At 44.9% G+C, this 16,125-nt stretch overlaps 1 protein-coding gene across 1 annotated transcript; it reads right to left on the reverse strand.

Moving 5' to 3' along the window:
- Positions 1 to 14,204: 14,204 nt before the first annotated feature.
- LOC116024079 lies at positions 14,205 to 15,134 on the reverse strand. The gene has a single exon (XM_031264983.1). It carries the CDS (start codon positions 15,132 to 15,134, stop codon positions 14,205 to 14,207), a length of 930 nt encoding a protein of 309 aa, XP_031120843.1.
- Positions 15,135 to 16,125: the final 991 nt, after the last annotated feature.

A 16,125-nucleotide genomic window follows, 5' to 3' on the forward strand; every position in this document is an offset into this window, starting at 1 on the left:
CAATACCAAGCTTGTTCTCGATGAAGCCCAAGCGCTGGAAGCCGCGATCCACTCTCAGATCTAGCGAATCGAACCTTGCCTCAACCATACGCTGCATCTCTTGTAGCTGCCGGAGTACGGGGCCAACTGGTGGCGTAGGAGCTAAGGGATCGTGCTGTTCTTTCCTTCGGTGCTCTCGGTCAGCCTCACCTACGGGTCCTTCTTCTTCGGCTTCCTCTTCAGACTCGTCACCCTCCTCATCCCCACCTGCCTGCTCAGCCTGCTGAGGCGTGACTAACCCTCGCAACCTCTTGTGTGGAATGTGGTAGCGCTCGATCAGCTCCCTGCTCTCAGCGGCTGGCATCCTACTCAGCTCGTGAGCGGTGATATACTCATTCCCCTCCACTTGAAACAGCCCAGAAAACTGCAAACTTGGCGCATTGAACGCGCTGTGAACTGGCTGCCTTGCCAACTCTCCAGTGACATTGACCCTCTTCTTCTGGAACAACCAACTCAAAACCATCCCGTACGGCCGGTTGCGCCTCTTTACTGTCTTGCAGAAATCCATGTGTAAGATCATCAGGGTAGGCAAATCAAACTTCACCCGATGCTTCAGAAAGTACGCAAAGGCACACTCGATGGCCGTAACCTCTCGGCTGTTGTTCCGGTTAGGCAACAAACTTTCTCCAACCAATAAAGTTAGAATCCTCTGTTCACCTGTCAGGTTATGTTTATCGGGGCGAGTGTCTAAAGCAATGTCCTCATTTTGCCCCAACATGTACCTCAGATAATCCCGGAAACCCACATCCTATGTCTCAACCCAAGCGTTGCGCTCGTACTCATTGACACCTCCCAACGGTAAATTAAGCAACCTAGCCAACTTGGGTGGGTCAAAAGAAATCCTTACGCCCTTCACTATCGAAGTGAGCACGGGCACTAGGTTAGTAGTCTTAACCTTCATGTTCTGATAGAATTGATTGACCAGATTGGGATACACAACATTCTCAATTCGCAAGAATACATCCAATAAACCTTGAAAATTTAGCATGTTCACGATTTCGGGCGAAAAGTGTAGCGGGTCAAGAGCTTTACCATCAATTATGTTATAACGGATGTTGCTCGAGCCTCCTCCTTCCTCGGCTTGATTTCTTCTCGACATTTTGTTGTTGATGAGGATCGAACTCGGTGCTTTTGTGGAGAAAACTGAGATGTCACTGTTGCGGACCCTTGCGGACGATTCGCGTCGTTGGCGCCGTCGATGAACGAAATTCGCGGACCGGGCGGATGAGGTTTGCGGACCTGAGTGTTCTGCTGCTCTGCCGTCTGCTCTCTGCTTGCGGGAAGGGAAAAAGAAAACGAAGCGGAGAGGAAAGGCGGGTGTCACTAGGGTTATAACACGCTCAAAACGTAAAAGGACGCATGTGCCCTTGTGTGACACCCCAACCTCACACAGGCTGAGATAGATAAAACTTAGCACAACAGCTGCCTATCTCAACCAACAAACCAAACATAGCGGAAGCGAATTTAAAACTTAAGGGCGTCATGCCACATCTAGGTATAAACACAGCCTAGATGCACAGGCTAAACATAAAAACGAACTAAGCTGTCATAGATATAAACCAAAATAAAATCCTCAAGTCATAATCCACAATCATCAAAGTACCCAAATCACTAAACAAGAGTATATAATATCTCAAAGGCACACAGACCCAAATACCCAAAGTCTAAAACATCATAAACTAGTCTAAGCGTCCTCATAGATAAGCTCTATCGCGCTCGCGCTTAACCTACTCCATACCTGGAAAACATGCAAAGAACCATTAGCAAAAGAATGCTAAGCAACCACCATTCACACCCGCAAGGAGATATAGATATACATATGCTTATAAATAGGTTTACACACCCATATAGAATATAAACACCAACAAACTGTTCAATAGTTCAAACCGATACTCAACAACAATAAGCTGAACGAATCTATAACCAAGACTCAGTCAAACAAAGCCAATATCCAACAACGAAAGCATAACACGAGAACGAACCAATAACCGAGATATCAACTGAATAACCATCCAAAAAGAACCAACCAAACTCAACGAGAATAACAAGATATCAACCGAACAACACAAAAGGCTCACAACAACCAACCGAGAAAGAATCCCAACTATAATCTCCAAGTCCCCAAACCAACCACCAAACCAAGTCAATCTCATAGTCAGAAGTCAATATCCAGAAATCTGGTACGCAGGGGATAAAAACCCAATCACAGGGACCGTAGTCCAATCACAGGGGTAATGAACCCAATCACAGGGGCAAAAGCCCAATCACAGGGACCTAAGTCCAATCACAGGGGTAATCAACCCAATCACAGGGACCGAAGTCCAATCACAGGGGTAATGAACCCAAATATAGTCAATATAGTCAATAGTAGCACAGTTAGTTCATCCAACAAGTCTCAACGATACCAACAAACCACCATCACACACTCATGCTCCAACATCATCCCAAAACAACCAAGCAAAGTGTTCATCTCAACTATGAACACAAACAACCTCCCAGGTAATGAATTCCAAAGAATCAATAGACCAAGAGTACAAAAAGGGAAACCAAAGACATGAATCAATCTCCAAAATATGGTAATAAATACCCAACAAAAGGCATGGATACATACTCCAAAAACATGGTAAAATACCCAACAAAACAATCCAACAATAATCAGAACAAAGGGTCAACAACAGACAACAACAACAGCAGACAGTCCACTGGGATCGAATTTCCCAGTGAACTTGCGGACCACATCAACGGTCCACAGACCTCCGCCGCACCCCTCCGCAAGGAGGAGGCGGTCCTCCTCAACGGAACAATCCCCTCCGCCCAACTCCACCGTGATAGCCTTGCGGAACTCCCCGGCGGATTACATTGTGCCGCCGAGGACCTCCGCAAGGTCAACTTCCATCCCAGATTCCAGAACCAAGCACAGACACGAACAATCCCAATTCCAGAGAGTAAAATCAGACCAAAATACACCAATATTGCATCAAATTAGAGGCCAAAAACATGGAAATCCAAACCATCAATGATCATACAACACTAGGCAAAAGATCAAGATGAAATCCAACAAATAGATCCAACAAAATAGGCTAATCACAAAGAATTTTCAGGATTTCCAACACCAAGAACATCATATAGAATAGGAGTGAATAAAATAGATTTTGATGGACATAGTGGTTACCTTTAGGAGCTTTTCCCCAATCCAATCAAGCCTCAAGCTAGCCCTCTATGCCCCACCTCCTTCTTGATCATCTTTTACCCAAAGAACCCCAAAAGAACACTTATAAGAACATGCAAAAAGACTAACAAAAACACAAAATGCAAGATGAATTCTAGGCTAGATGCACTTACCCACTCCTAGAAAAGCATAAAAGGGCAACCTTTACTTGAAAACTTGTAGGGAAATGAAGATCAATTTTGGATGGAAAATGAAGAGAAATGGCGTGAATAGTATAATGTAGGGAGGAGAAAGAGTCAAAGCTTTTAGGGGTTTTTGATCTTCAAAATATATACTAAGAATACATACAATATTTAGGGTGTAAGACATTAATGTGAAGTGGGCTTAAGTTGCTTATAATATAATAGATGTAGGAATTAAATATATTCAAGACTAGTAAGTTGGGCTAATGAATTTACTCCTTACAATTAAATATAATAATTAGGACAAGGAAGCCCATAAAATGTCTTAGGAACATTACATATATATTATATAATATATGATCAATAAATTGGGCTTGTAGGAATATTTAATTACAAAGGTTGTAAGGATCCAAATTGAATAAAAAATCCCTTACAAGAATAAATTCAATTAATTGGGCTCTTGATTAGAATAATTAAATTAAGCTCAAGGAATATATATGTATATATATATACATATATATCAAATTGAAGGAATTTGCCCAATTGGAATTAATTTAATTGCCCAAGGAATTAATTAACGATCGAAAGGCTTGAACGAATTTACGGGGTGTTACACTCTACCCCCCTTAAAAGGAGCTTCGTCCCCGAAGCTCAAAGCTAACGGGAACTAGAAACAGAACGATTTAAAGGAAACAAGGATTCAACGGAAGATTTGAAAAGGAAACGATTGCTCAACTAGTTCTAAACTCAAGAACAACCAACATGCAACTAAACTCACAACTTACCCAACCCAAAACTAGCATGCAAAAACATAACTAAACAACTAAACTACTCACCTAGAGCAAATAAAGCCGGGTAGCGCCGCCTCATGTCGTCCTCCAACTCCCAAGTGGCCTCCTCGACTCCATGGTTGGACCAAAGCACCTTCACTAGCTTGATCGCCTTGCGTCGGGTCTCACGCGTCTTGGAGTCCAAGATCCTTACGGGCCTTTCTTCGTAGGACAGCGCCTCGTCTAACTCTAGCGTCTCGGGGGCCAACACATGTGAGGCATCGTGCACGTACTTCTTCAACTGGGAGACATGAAACACGTTGTGCACTCGATCTAACTCTGCTGGCAAGGCTAAACGATAGGCCACCTGCCCAACCCTCTCTAAGATCTCATAAGGGCCGATGAAGCGAGGGCTCAACTTTCCCTTCTTCCCGAATCTCATCACTCCTCGAGTTGGGGAAATCTTCAACCACACTTTCTCGCCTGCTTGGTACTCCACGAACTTTCTTCCCAAGTCAGCATAGGATTTCTGGCGGGCTTGAGCAGCTTTCATTTTACTTTGAATTAGCTTGACTTTCTCGGTGGCTTCTTGCAGATACTGAGGTCCCAAAGTCACTGGATCAACCAAATCCTCCCAATACAACGGGCTTCTGCACTTTTGACCGTAGAGCGCCTCATACGGGGCCATCTGAATACTAGAGTGATAACTGTTGTTGTAGGAGAACTCAATCAAATCGAGATGCTCTTCCCACGACCCTTGAAAATCAAGCATGCAAGCCCTCAGCATATCCTCCAAAGTCTGAATGGTGCGATCAGTCTGTCCGTCAGTGGCAGGATGGAAAGCTGTACTCATCTTCAATCTCGTGCCCAAAGCTGCCTGTAGAGACTTCCAAAACTGTGATAAGAACCTCGAATCACGGTCAGACACGATGTCGCGAGGCACTCCGTGGTATTTCACCACCTGGTGTATGTAAGCCCTAGCCAACTGATCCATAGTCCAAGTTTCTTTCATAGCGATGAAACGAGCTGTCTTGGTGAGGCGATCCACTATCACCCAAATCTTGTCTTTCCCCGATCTGGTCAAGGGCAAACCTCCCACGAAGTCCATAGATATAGATTCCCACTTTCCTTCGGGTACTTCCAGGGGTAGTAGCATTCCTTTAGTCTTGCACCTTTCTGCCTTGACTTTCTGACAGTTCAAACAACGGCTCACGAAGTCAGCTATTTCCTTTTTCATGTTCGGCCACCAAAATAGTTTCTTCATGTCTTTATATAACTTGTCGCCACCAGGATGGACTGAATACGGAGTATAGTGGCTTTCTTCCAATATCTGTTTCTTTAACTCTTTACACGAAATTGGCACGCACCACCGCCCTAAGTATCGCATACTGCCGTCGGGGTAGAGCTCGAAAGGTCCCTTCTTGCCATTAACCATCTTAGCCCTTACTCTGTTCAACCGGGCATCGCCCGTCTGGCCCCTTCGGATCTCGTCGAGCCAAGCCGGTATGATCTGCATGCTAAAGAGTCGGACTTCTTCATCCATCTGCCCTTCTTCTACCACGGCAATATTCATTCTTTGAAATTCCTTGCACAGATCGTCTGCTAGTACCCATGTGGCATTGAGCGAGTGGCTCGTCTTCCTGCTCAGCGCGTCAGCCACTACATTTGCCTTCCCTTCGTGATATTGAATGATCAAGTCGTAGTCCTTAATGAGCTCTAGCCAACGTCTTTGTCGCATATTCAATTCCTTCTGTGTGAAGATATACTTTAAACTCTTATGGTCGGTGTAAATCTTGCACTGTACCCCGTACAGGTAATGCCTCCAAATCTTGAGTGCAAAGACCACGGCAGCTAGCTCCAAATCGTACGTGGGGTAGTTCTCTTCGTGACTCTTGAGCTGTCGAGACGCGTAAGCCACTACTCGGTCCTGCTGCATCAGCACACAACCCAACCCTTTCTTCGACGCGTCACTGTATACTTCAAACCCCTCAGTCCCTGATGGTAAGGTCAAAACAGGAGCCGATGTCAACTTTTCTTTCAACTCTTGAAACGCTGCGGCACACTCACTGTCCCATCTGAAGGGTGTAGTCTTCTTCATGAGCTGCGTGATCGGTTGGGCTATCTTAGAGAAGTCCGGAACAAACCTCCTGTAGTACCCTGCCAAACCCAAAAAGCTTCGGACTTCCGACGGAGTTGTTGGTGCCGGCCACTCTATCACTGCTCGGATCTTAGCAGGGTCCACCGAGACTCCATCCTTAGCTATCACGTGACCCAAGAACGCCACGCTGGTCTTCCAGAATTCACACTTGGACAATTTGGCATACAGCTGTTTCTCCCTTAGAATGTGTAACACGGTCCGGAGATGCTTTTCATGCTCGGCCGGATCAGAAGAGTAAACCAGGATGTCGTCGATGAACACCACCACGAACTCATCTAGATACGGCTGAAACACCCTGTTCATCAAGTCTATGAAAGCAGCTGGAGCATTCGTTAACCCGAACGACATTACCGTGAACTTGTAGTGGCCATAGCGGGTCCGGAACGCCGTCTTCGGAACATCCGCCTCCGCCACTCTAAGCTGATGGTACCCGGATCGCAAATCAATCTTCGAAAAGATGCCGGCTCCCTTCAGCTGATCAAATAAGTCATCAATTCGCGGCAGAGGATACTTGTTCTTAACTGTTACTCGGTTCAGCTCTCGGTAATCTATACAGAGACGCATGCTACCATCTTTCTTCCTCACAAAAAGCACCGGAGCTCCCCACGGCGAAACACTCGGTCGGATATACCCTTTGTTCAGCAAGTCTTGCAACTGCTCTTTCAACTCTTGCATTTCCTTCGGTGCCATTCGGTACGGGGCTTTCGATATTGGGGCCGTCCCTGGCATCAAATCAATGGTGAACTCTACCTCCCGGGGAGGTGGTAATCCAGGAATCTCCTCAGGGAAGACGTCGGGGAACTCACGTACTATGGGTATTTGCTGCACTTCATCGTTCGGAGCACTGAGATCCTCAACTACACATAAGAAAGCTTCATGCCCCTTGGCGACATATTTCTTGATCTTGATCATCGAGACGAGCTTGACCTCGGGCTCCTTAGTTACCCCTCGATACGACACCCGCTTGCCCCCCGGGGCCCTTCAAGACCACCTTCTGCTCGCTGCACAAGATCTGAGCTTTATACTGTCCCAGCCAGTCCATACCCAGTACCACTCCGAAGTCATCCAAATCAAACTGAATGAGGTCGCTCGGAAAGGTCACTTCCTTAATCTTGATAGGCACGCCCTCGAAGATGTGCTCACACGCCTTAACTTCGCCCGACGCCACCTTGACTGCAATCCTCGTCGCTGCGCTAGGCACAATGCCTAGCTCACGGACCAACTTCGAGGATATGAAGGAATTAGAGGCTCCAGAGTCGAACAACACCAAGGTGGGGACGGAGAGTACCGGGAAGATACCGGTAACCACATCACAGCTCTCGGCCTGGGACTTGTTCATAATAAGAAGCTCCCCCGTCGTAGATGGGACTCCTTCCTTTCCACTCGCTCTCTCGAAGCCAGGGAGAGTCACTCCCTTGCTACACGAGCTGCTGCCTCCTGATGTAACACCCCGTAAATTCGTTCAAGCCTTTCGATTCATTAATTAATTCCTTGGGCAATTTAATTATTCTAATTGGGCTAATTCTTTCAATTTAATATATATACACTTATATATATATATTCATGAGCCTAATTTAATTATTCTAATCAAGAGCCCAATTAATTGAATTATTCTTGTAAGGGATTTTTATTCAATTTGGATCCTTACAATAGTTGTAATTAAATATTCCTACAAGCCCAACTTATTGATCTTATATTATATAATGTATATATAATGTTCCTAAGACATTTCTATGGGCTTCCTTGATTCTAATTCCTATATTAATTATAAGGGGTGAATTCATTAGCCCAATTTGCTAGTCTTGTATATATAATTAATTCTTGTAGCCATCATATTATATACTTAAGCCCAACTCATATTAAAGTCTTACACCCTAAATATTGTATGTATTTTTAGTATATAATTTGGAAGATCAAAACCCCTAAAAGCTTTCACTCTTCTTCCTCCCTCTCTATCACTTACACGCCATTTTCCCTTCCTTAGTGTCCAAAATTTGACCTCCATTTCCCTACAAGTTTTCAAGTAAAGATTGCTCTTTTATGCTTGTCTAGGAGTGGGTAAGTTCATCTAGTTAAGAATCCATCTTGTATTTTGTGTTTTTGATAATCTTTTAAGCATATTCTTATAATGTTCTTTTGGGGTTCTTTGGGTAAAAGATGATCAAGGTGAAGGTGGGGCTTTGTGATCTTGCTTAGGGCTTGTTGGAGTTGGAGAAAGCTATTCAAGGTAACCACTATGTCCATCAAAACTATTTTTATTCACTCCTATTCTATATGATGTTCTTGGTGTTGGAAATCCTGAAAATTCCTTGTGATTAGCCTATTTTGTTGAATCTATTTGTTGGATTTCATCTTGATCTTTTGATTAGTGTTGTATGATCATTGATGGTTTGGATTTCCATGTTTTTGGCCTCTAAATAGGATGAAATGTTGATGTATTGGGTCTGAATATACTCTCTGGAAATATTATTTTCGTGTCTGCTTTGCATTCTGGAACTGGGAGTTGAAGTTGACCTTGCGGAGGTCCTCGGCGGCACAATGTAACCCGCCGGGGAGTTCCGCAAGGCCAATGCGGTTTGGTTGGCCGGAGAGTGGTGTTCCGTTGAGGCAGTCCGCCTCCTTCCTGCGGAGGAGTGCGGCGGAGGACGGTGTTCCGTCAGGGTGTTCCGCAAGTAGTGCGGCGGAGGACGGTGTTCCGTCAGGGTGTTCCGCAAGTACTCTGGGGGAGGACGGTGTTCCGTCAGGGTGTTCCGCAAGTACTCTGGGAATCTGCTCTGTTCCGTCAGGGTGTTCCGCAAGTACTCTGGGAATCTGCTCCCAGCCGTCAGGGTGTTCCGCAAGTACTCTGGGAATCTGCTCCCAGAGGCTGTTTTGTTCCGCAAGTACTCTGGGAATCTGCTCCCAGAGGCTGTTTTTGGGATGCTGTTGTCTATTGTTTCTCCTTTGTTCCTGATTATTGTTGGATTGTTTTGTGGAGTATTTTACCATGTCTTTGGAGTATTTATCCATGCCTTTTGTTGGATAATTACTACCTTGTCTTGGAGATTTATTCGTGTCTTTGGTTTCCCTTTTTGTACTCTTGGTCTATTGATTCTTGATATTCATTTACCTGGGAGTTTGTTTGTGTTCATAGATGAGATGAACACTTTGTTTGGTTGTTTTGGGCTGAGGTTGGAGTATGAGTATGTGATGTTGGTTTGTTGGTATCATTGGAGTTTGTTGGGTGAACTATATGTGCTACTATTGTTTGTATTCGGGTTCATTACCCCTGTGATTGGGTTCATTACCCCCGTGATTGGGTCGATGACCCCTGTGATTGGACTTAGATCCCTGTGATTGGACTACGGTCCCTGTGATTGGGTTCATTACCCCGTGATTGGGTTCATTACCCCCGTGATTGGGTCGATTCACCCCTGTGATTGGACTTCGGTCCCTGTGATTGGGTTTTTACCCCTGTATACTTGGCTCCTGATTTGGGGTTGGGTTCGGTGTGAGGATTGGTGTGAGGTTTGGTGGTTGGTGTTGGGATTTTCTTTCGGTTCTCTAGTTGTGGGGCCTTGTTTACTCAGTCGATATCAAGTTGTTCTCGATTATGATTGATTGTTCCTTATACTCGTGTTCAGTTGGTATCTTGGTTATGACTCGTTGTTGTCTTATGCTTTCATCGTTGTGCTTTGGCTTTATTCGAATGAGTTTTGGTTATGCTTCGTTCAGCTTATTATTGTTGAGTATCCGTTTTGAACTATCGAACAGTCTGTTGGTGTTTATATTCTATATGGGTGTGTAAACCTATTTATAAGCTTATGTATATCTATATCTCCTTGCGGGTGTGAATGGTGGTTGCTTAGCATTCTTTTGCTAATGGTTCTTTGCGTGTTTTCCAGGTTTGGAGTAGTCTATGCGAGAGCGCGCTAGAGTTTCTCTATCTGAGGATGCGTAGACTTAGTTATGATGTTAGACTTTGAGTTGTTGGGCCTGTGTGCCTTGAGATATTATTATGATATACTCTTGATTAGTCTTTTGGGTATTTTTGGATAATTATGGATTATGTTTGAGGATTTATTCTGGATTATTTATATGACAGCTTAGTTTATCTTTATGTTTAGCCTGTGCATCTAGGCTGTGCTTATACCTAGATGTGGCATGACGCCCTTAAGTTTTAAATTCGCTTCCGCTACGTTTGGTTTTGGTTGAGATAGGCAGCTGTTGTGCTAAGTTTTATCTATCTCAGCCTGTGTGAGGTTGGGGTGTCACACCTGAAGTCCTTGCCGTTCCAGCGTCGGCCGCCTTCAGCTTCTTGAGGCGATCCAGCATTCCTCCTCCCGAGCCTGGGGCTTCCTCCCGCTTCCTTGACGGTAGCATGGTGCAAAAGAGGGAGAATACTAACAGAAAGCGAACAGAGCTGCGGTCGGCCTTAACCAAACACGCAAGAAAGCAAGTGAGAACGAGCTCACGCAAACAAACAACAAACAGCCTGCAAAGCATAAACAAAAGCAAGTAAACGAGTCCTCACCGCGCGGCCTAGAATTCACACACCTTAGAATTCTTAAACATCTTAATTTCTACTGATCAAGTCCTAGAGTCTCAGATTACAACCCTAGGATCTCTACTCAGACCTCAACACAGGCTCTGATACCAACTGTGACACCCCAACCTCACACAGGCTGAGATAGATAAAACTTAGCACGACAGCTGCCTATCTCAACCAACAAACCAAACATAGCGGAAGCGAATTTAAAACTTAAGGGCGTCATGCCACATCTAGGTATAAACACAGCCTAGATGCACAGGCTAAACATAAAAACGAACTAAGCTGTCATAGATATAAACCAAAATAAAATCCTCAAGTCATAATCCACAATCATCAAAGTACCCAAATCACTAAACAAGAGTATATAATATCTCAAAGGCACACAGGCCCAAATACCCAAAGTCTAAAACATCATAAACTAGTCTAAGCGTCCTCATAGATAAGCTCTATCGCACTCGCTCTTAGACTACTCCATACCTGGAAAACATGCAAAGAACCATTAGCAAAAGAATGCTAAGCAACCACCATTCACACCCGCAAGGAGATATAGATATACATATGCTTATAAATAGGTTTACACACCCATATAGAATATAAACACCAACAAACTGTTCAATAGTTCAAACCGATACTCAACAACAATAAGCTGAACGAATCTATAACCAAGACTCAGTTAAACAAAGCCAATATCCAACAACGAAAGCATAACACGAGAACGAACCAATAACCGAGATATCAACTGAATAACCATCCAAAAAGAACCAACCAAACTCAACGAGAATAACAAGATATCAACCGAACAACACAAAAGGCTCACAACAACCAACCGAGAAAGAATCCCAACTATAATCTCCAAGTCCCCAAACCAACCACCAAACCAAGTCAATCTCATAGTCAGAAGTCAATATCCAGAAATCTGGTACGCAGGGGATAAAAACCCAATCACAGGGACCGTAGTCCAATCACAGGGGTAATGAACCCAATCACAGGGGCAAAAGCCCAATCACAGGGACCTAAGTCCAATCACAGGGGTAATCAACCCAATCACAGGGACCGAAGTCCAATCACAGGGGTAATGAACCCAAATATAGTCAATATAGTCAATAGTAGCACAGTTAGTTCATCCAACAAGTCTCAACGATACCAACAAACCACCATCACACACTCATGCTCCAACATCATCCCAAAACAACCAAGCAAAGTGTTCATCTCAACTATGAACACAAACAACCTCCCAGGTAATGAATTCCAAAGAATCAATAGACCAAGAGTACAAAAAGGGAAACCAAAGACATGAATCAATCTCCAAAATATGGTAATAAATACCCAACAAAAGGCATGGATACATACTCCAAAAACATGGTAAAATACCCAACAAAACAATCCAACAATAATCAGAACAAAGGGTCAACAACAGACAACAACAACAGCAGACAGTCCACTGGGATCGAATTTCCCAGTGAACTTGCGGACCACATCAACGGTCCACAGACCTCCGCCGCACCCCTCCGCAAGGAGGAGGCGGTCCTCCTCAACGGAACAATCCCCTCCGCCCAACTCCACCGTGATAGCCTTGCGGAACTCCCCGGCGGATTACATTGTGCCGCCGAGGACCTCCGCAAGGTCAACTTCCATCCCAGATTCCAGAACCAAGCACATACACGAACAATCCCAATTCCAGAGAGTAAAATCAGACTAAAATACACCAATATTGTATCAAATTAGAGGCCAAAAACATGGAAATCCAAACCATCAATGATCATACAACACTAGGCAAAAGATCAAGATGAAATCCAACAAATAGATCCAACAAAATAGGCTAATCACAAAGAATTTTCAGGATTTCCAACACCAAGAACATCATATAGAATAGGAGTGAATAAAATAGATTTTGATGGACATAGTGGTTACCTTTAGGAGCTTTTCCCCAATCCAATCAAGCCTCAAGCTAGCCCTCTATGCCCCACCTCCTTCTTGATCATCTTTTACCCAAAGAACCCCAAAAGAACACTTATAAGAACATGCAAAAAGACTAACAAAAACACAAAATGCAAGATGGATTCTAGGCTAGATGCACTTACCCACTCCTAGACAAGCATAAAAGAGCAACCTTTACTTGAAAACTTGTAGGGAAATGAAGATCAATTTTGGATGGAAAATGAAGAGAAATGGCGTGAATAGTATAATGTAGGGAGGAGAAAGAGTCAAAGCTTTTAGGGGGTTTTGATCTTCAAAATATATACTAAGAATACATACAATATTTAGGGTGTAAGACATTAATGTGAAGTGGGCTTAAGTTGCTTATAATATAATAGATGTAAGAATTAAATATATTCAAGACTAGTAAGTTGGGCTAATGAATTTACCCCTTACAATTAAATATAATAATTAGGACAAGGAAGCCCATAAAATGTCTTAGGAACATTACATATATATTATATAATATATGATCAATAAATTGGGCTTGTAGGAATATTTAATTACAAAGGTTGTAAGGATCCAAATTGAATAAAAAATCCCTTACAAGAATAAATTCAATTAATTGGGCTCTTGATTAGAATAATTAAATTAAGCTCAAGGAATATATATATATATACATATATATCAAATTGAAGGAATTTGCCCAATTGGAATTAATTTAATTGCCCAAGGAATTAATTAACGATCGAAAGGCTTGAACGAATTTACGGGGTGTTACACCTTGAGCTTGCGGACCACTCTTCACGGAAGACCATGTACCGTCACGCTGTTACGTTCCTCTTGGCGGAACTACCTCACGGATGACCCCCTTCCGTCACACCCTTCCGCACACACACACGGGCTGCTACGGCGGGGTGTCTTGCTCCGTTATCTTCGTTCGTAAGATTATATTATCGAGCCCCCAGAAGATAAAAAATCAAGTCTGTCAATGTAGAAGCAACGAGTCAGTACAGTCCAATGGTTTGGCCACTTTTCCCCTTGCGCTTGGCGCGGGTTCGAACCCCTGCGTGTACACTCTTCGGCTGCTCACTTAATTCTTCCCTTTTTCCTTCTTTTCTCCCTTGACTTGACTTCACGAACTTCCCACCCACTTAACCCGAGGTCGGGTCTTCAAACTTCTTAACAAAAGCGTCTTAAAGCTTTCTAACTAACGAGAGGTCACCTAAGGTTCACTTAACGGTTCGTCTAGCTATAAACACTTAAAGAAAAGACCCTAAAAGAATTTAAAAGCCACGCAATTAAAGATTAAGCTCGAGGGTTACCTTCCTCAAGCCCGCTCGCTTCGGCCTGGGTGCGGCCCATCACGAAGATCTTCCTCTACTGTGGCCTGGCCTGCTGCCCTCGGCCTCCACTCGGCCGGCTACCTCCGCTACCCTCAGGCCTCAGCCTCTCGAGATGGTCGGGTCGCTGCTGGGGCTCCCTGAGCCGTGCTCGGTCTGGATTGGGATGAACCTCCTTTCTTGGCTGCGCACTCATAAGCTCGGTGACCTCGCAGTCCACAGCTAAAGCACTCCACCAACCGCCCCTCACATTCGCGCCCCGGGTGATCTCTCCCACATCGCCTACAGTGGAAGTGCCGTGTACGAGCTCCATCGCCTCCTGATCCTTGCCCAAAGCTAGGGCGAGATCCACCGCCGTGGCTAGAGCCACCCTGCTGGAAGCCTCCTCTCATCCCGGTGCCCCCGGGTCTGTGCCTCTTGGAGTCTGAAGCTCCACCCTCTGCTGGCCGCTTGGAGCGGTCCTGGACCCCTCGCCGGATAGTCAGAACTCGGTAGTGGTCAGCGGCGCTACTGTAGGCCTCACTCATCGTCTGGAACTTGAACACAACTAAGGCCATGCGCGTCTCCAGGTTCAGGCCAGCCACGAACCGCTCAATCCGGGTCTCCTCAGTCGGGGCTAGCGTCGGCGCGAAACGGGCCAACTCCAAGAAGCGTCGATGATAGTCCTGCACAGTCCTCGTCCCCTGCTGGAGGTGTAAGAACTCCTCCTGCATCGCCGCCTTGACGTGGGCCGGGTAGAAGCGAGCTCTCAACCGGTCCTTGAACGTCTCCCACCCGAAATCGGGCTCCTGACGCATCACTGGGCCGCCGTGGACCCACCATAGGTCAGCCTCCTCCTTCAGGTAGAAGCTCGCCATCTCCACCTGGCGACCGGGTGGGCACTCTACCGCCTCTAGGATCTTGTCAAACGCCCGGATCCACTCCTCAAGGACCGCGGGATCCTCCTCTCCAGCATAGAAGGATGGGTGCTGCCCCGCCACCCTCCGAACCAGGTCCGGCTGCCCGCGCTGGTTGTTCTGAACCATCGCGTTTCCGAGGAGCTGGGTAATCTGTGTCAGCTGCTAGAGGTTCTGCATCAGCTGCTCAACGTAAGGCACCTCCGGGTAGTCCTCGCGTCGACGTGGCGGCACCATGATCGCTAGAAGAGGGGGATACTAACAGAAAGCGAACGGAACGCTGCGGTCGGCCTTAACCAAACACGCAAGAAAGCAAGTGAGAACGAGCTCACGACAAGCAAACAACAAACAACCTGCAAAGCATAAAACAAAAGCAAGTAAACGAGTCATCACCGCGCGGCCTAGAATTCACACATCTTAGAATTCTTAAACATCTTAACTTCTACTGATCAAGTCCTAGAGTCTCAGATTACAACCCTAGGATTCCTACTTAGACCTCAACACAGGCTCTGATACCAACTGTGACACCCCAACCTCACACAGGCTGAGATAGATAAAACTTAACACAACAGCTGTCTATCTCAACCAACAAACATAACATAGCGGAAGCGAATTTAAAACTTAAGGGCGTCATGCCACATCTAGGTATAACCATAGCCTAGATGCACAGGCTAACATAAGAAACGAACTAAACTGTCATATATATAAACCGAAATAAAATCCTCAAGTCATAATCGAAAGTACCCAAATCACTAGTCAAGAGTATAATAATATCTCAAGGCACACAGGCCCAAAAACCCAAAGTCTAACATCATAAAACTAGTCTAAGCGTCCTCATAGATAAGCTCTATCGCGCTCGCACTCAGACTACTCCATACCTGGAAAACACGCAAAGAACCATTAGCAAAAGAATGCTAAGCAACCACCATTCACACCCGCAAGGAGATATAGATATACATAAGCTTCTAAATAGGTTTACACACCCATATAGAATATAAACACCAACGAACTGTTCGATAGTTCAAAACGGATACTCAACAACAATAAGCTGAACAAATCATAAACCAAAACTCATTCAAATAAAGCCAATGTCCAACGACGAAAGCATAAGACAACCACG

Source organism: Ipomoea triloba, chromosome 7, assembly GCF_003576645.1.
Source record: "Ipomoea triloba cultivar NCNSP0323 chromosome 7, ASM357664v1".
In the NCBI taxonomy this organism is placed as follows: Eukaryota; Viridiplantae; Streptophyta; class Magnoliopsida; order Solanales; family Convolvulaceae; genus Ipomoea; species Ipomoea triloba.

Excerpts from the sequence above, each read along its gene's own strand:
- LOC116024079 (XM_031264983.1), bottom strand. The coding sequence starts at position 15,134 with ATGGTTCAGAACAACCAGCGCGGGCAGCCGGACCTGGTTCGGAGGGTG.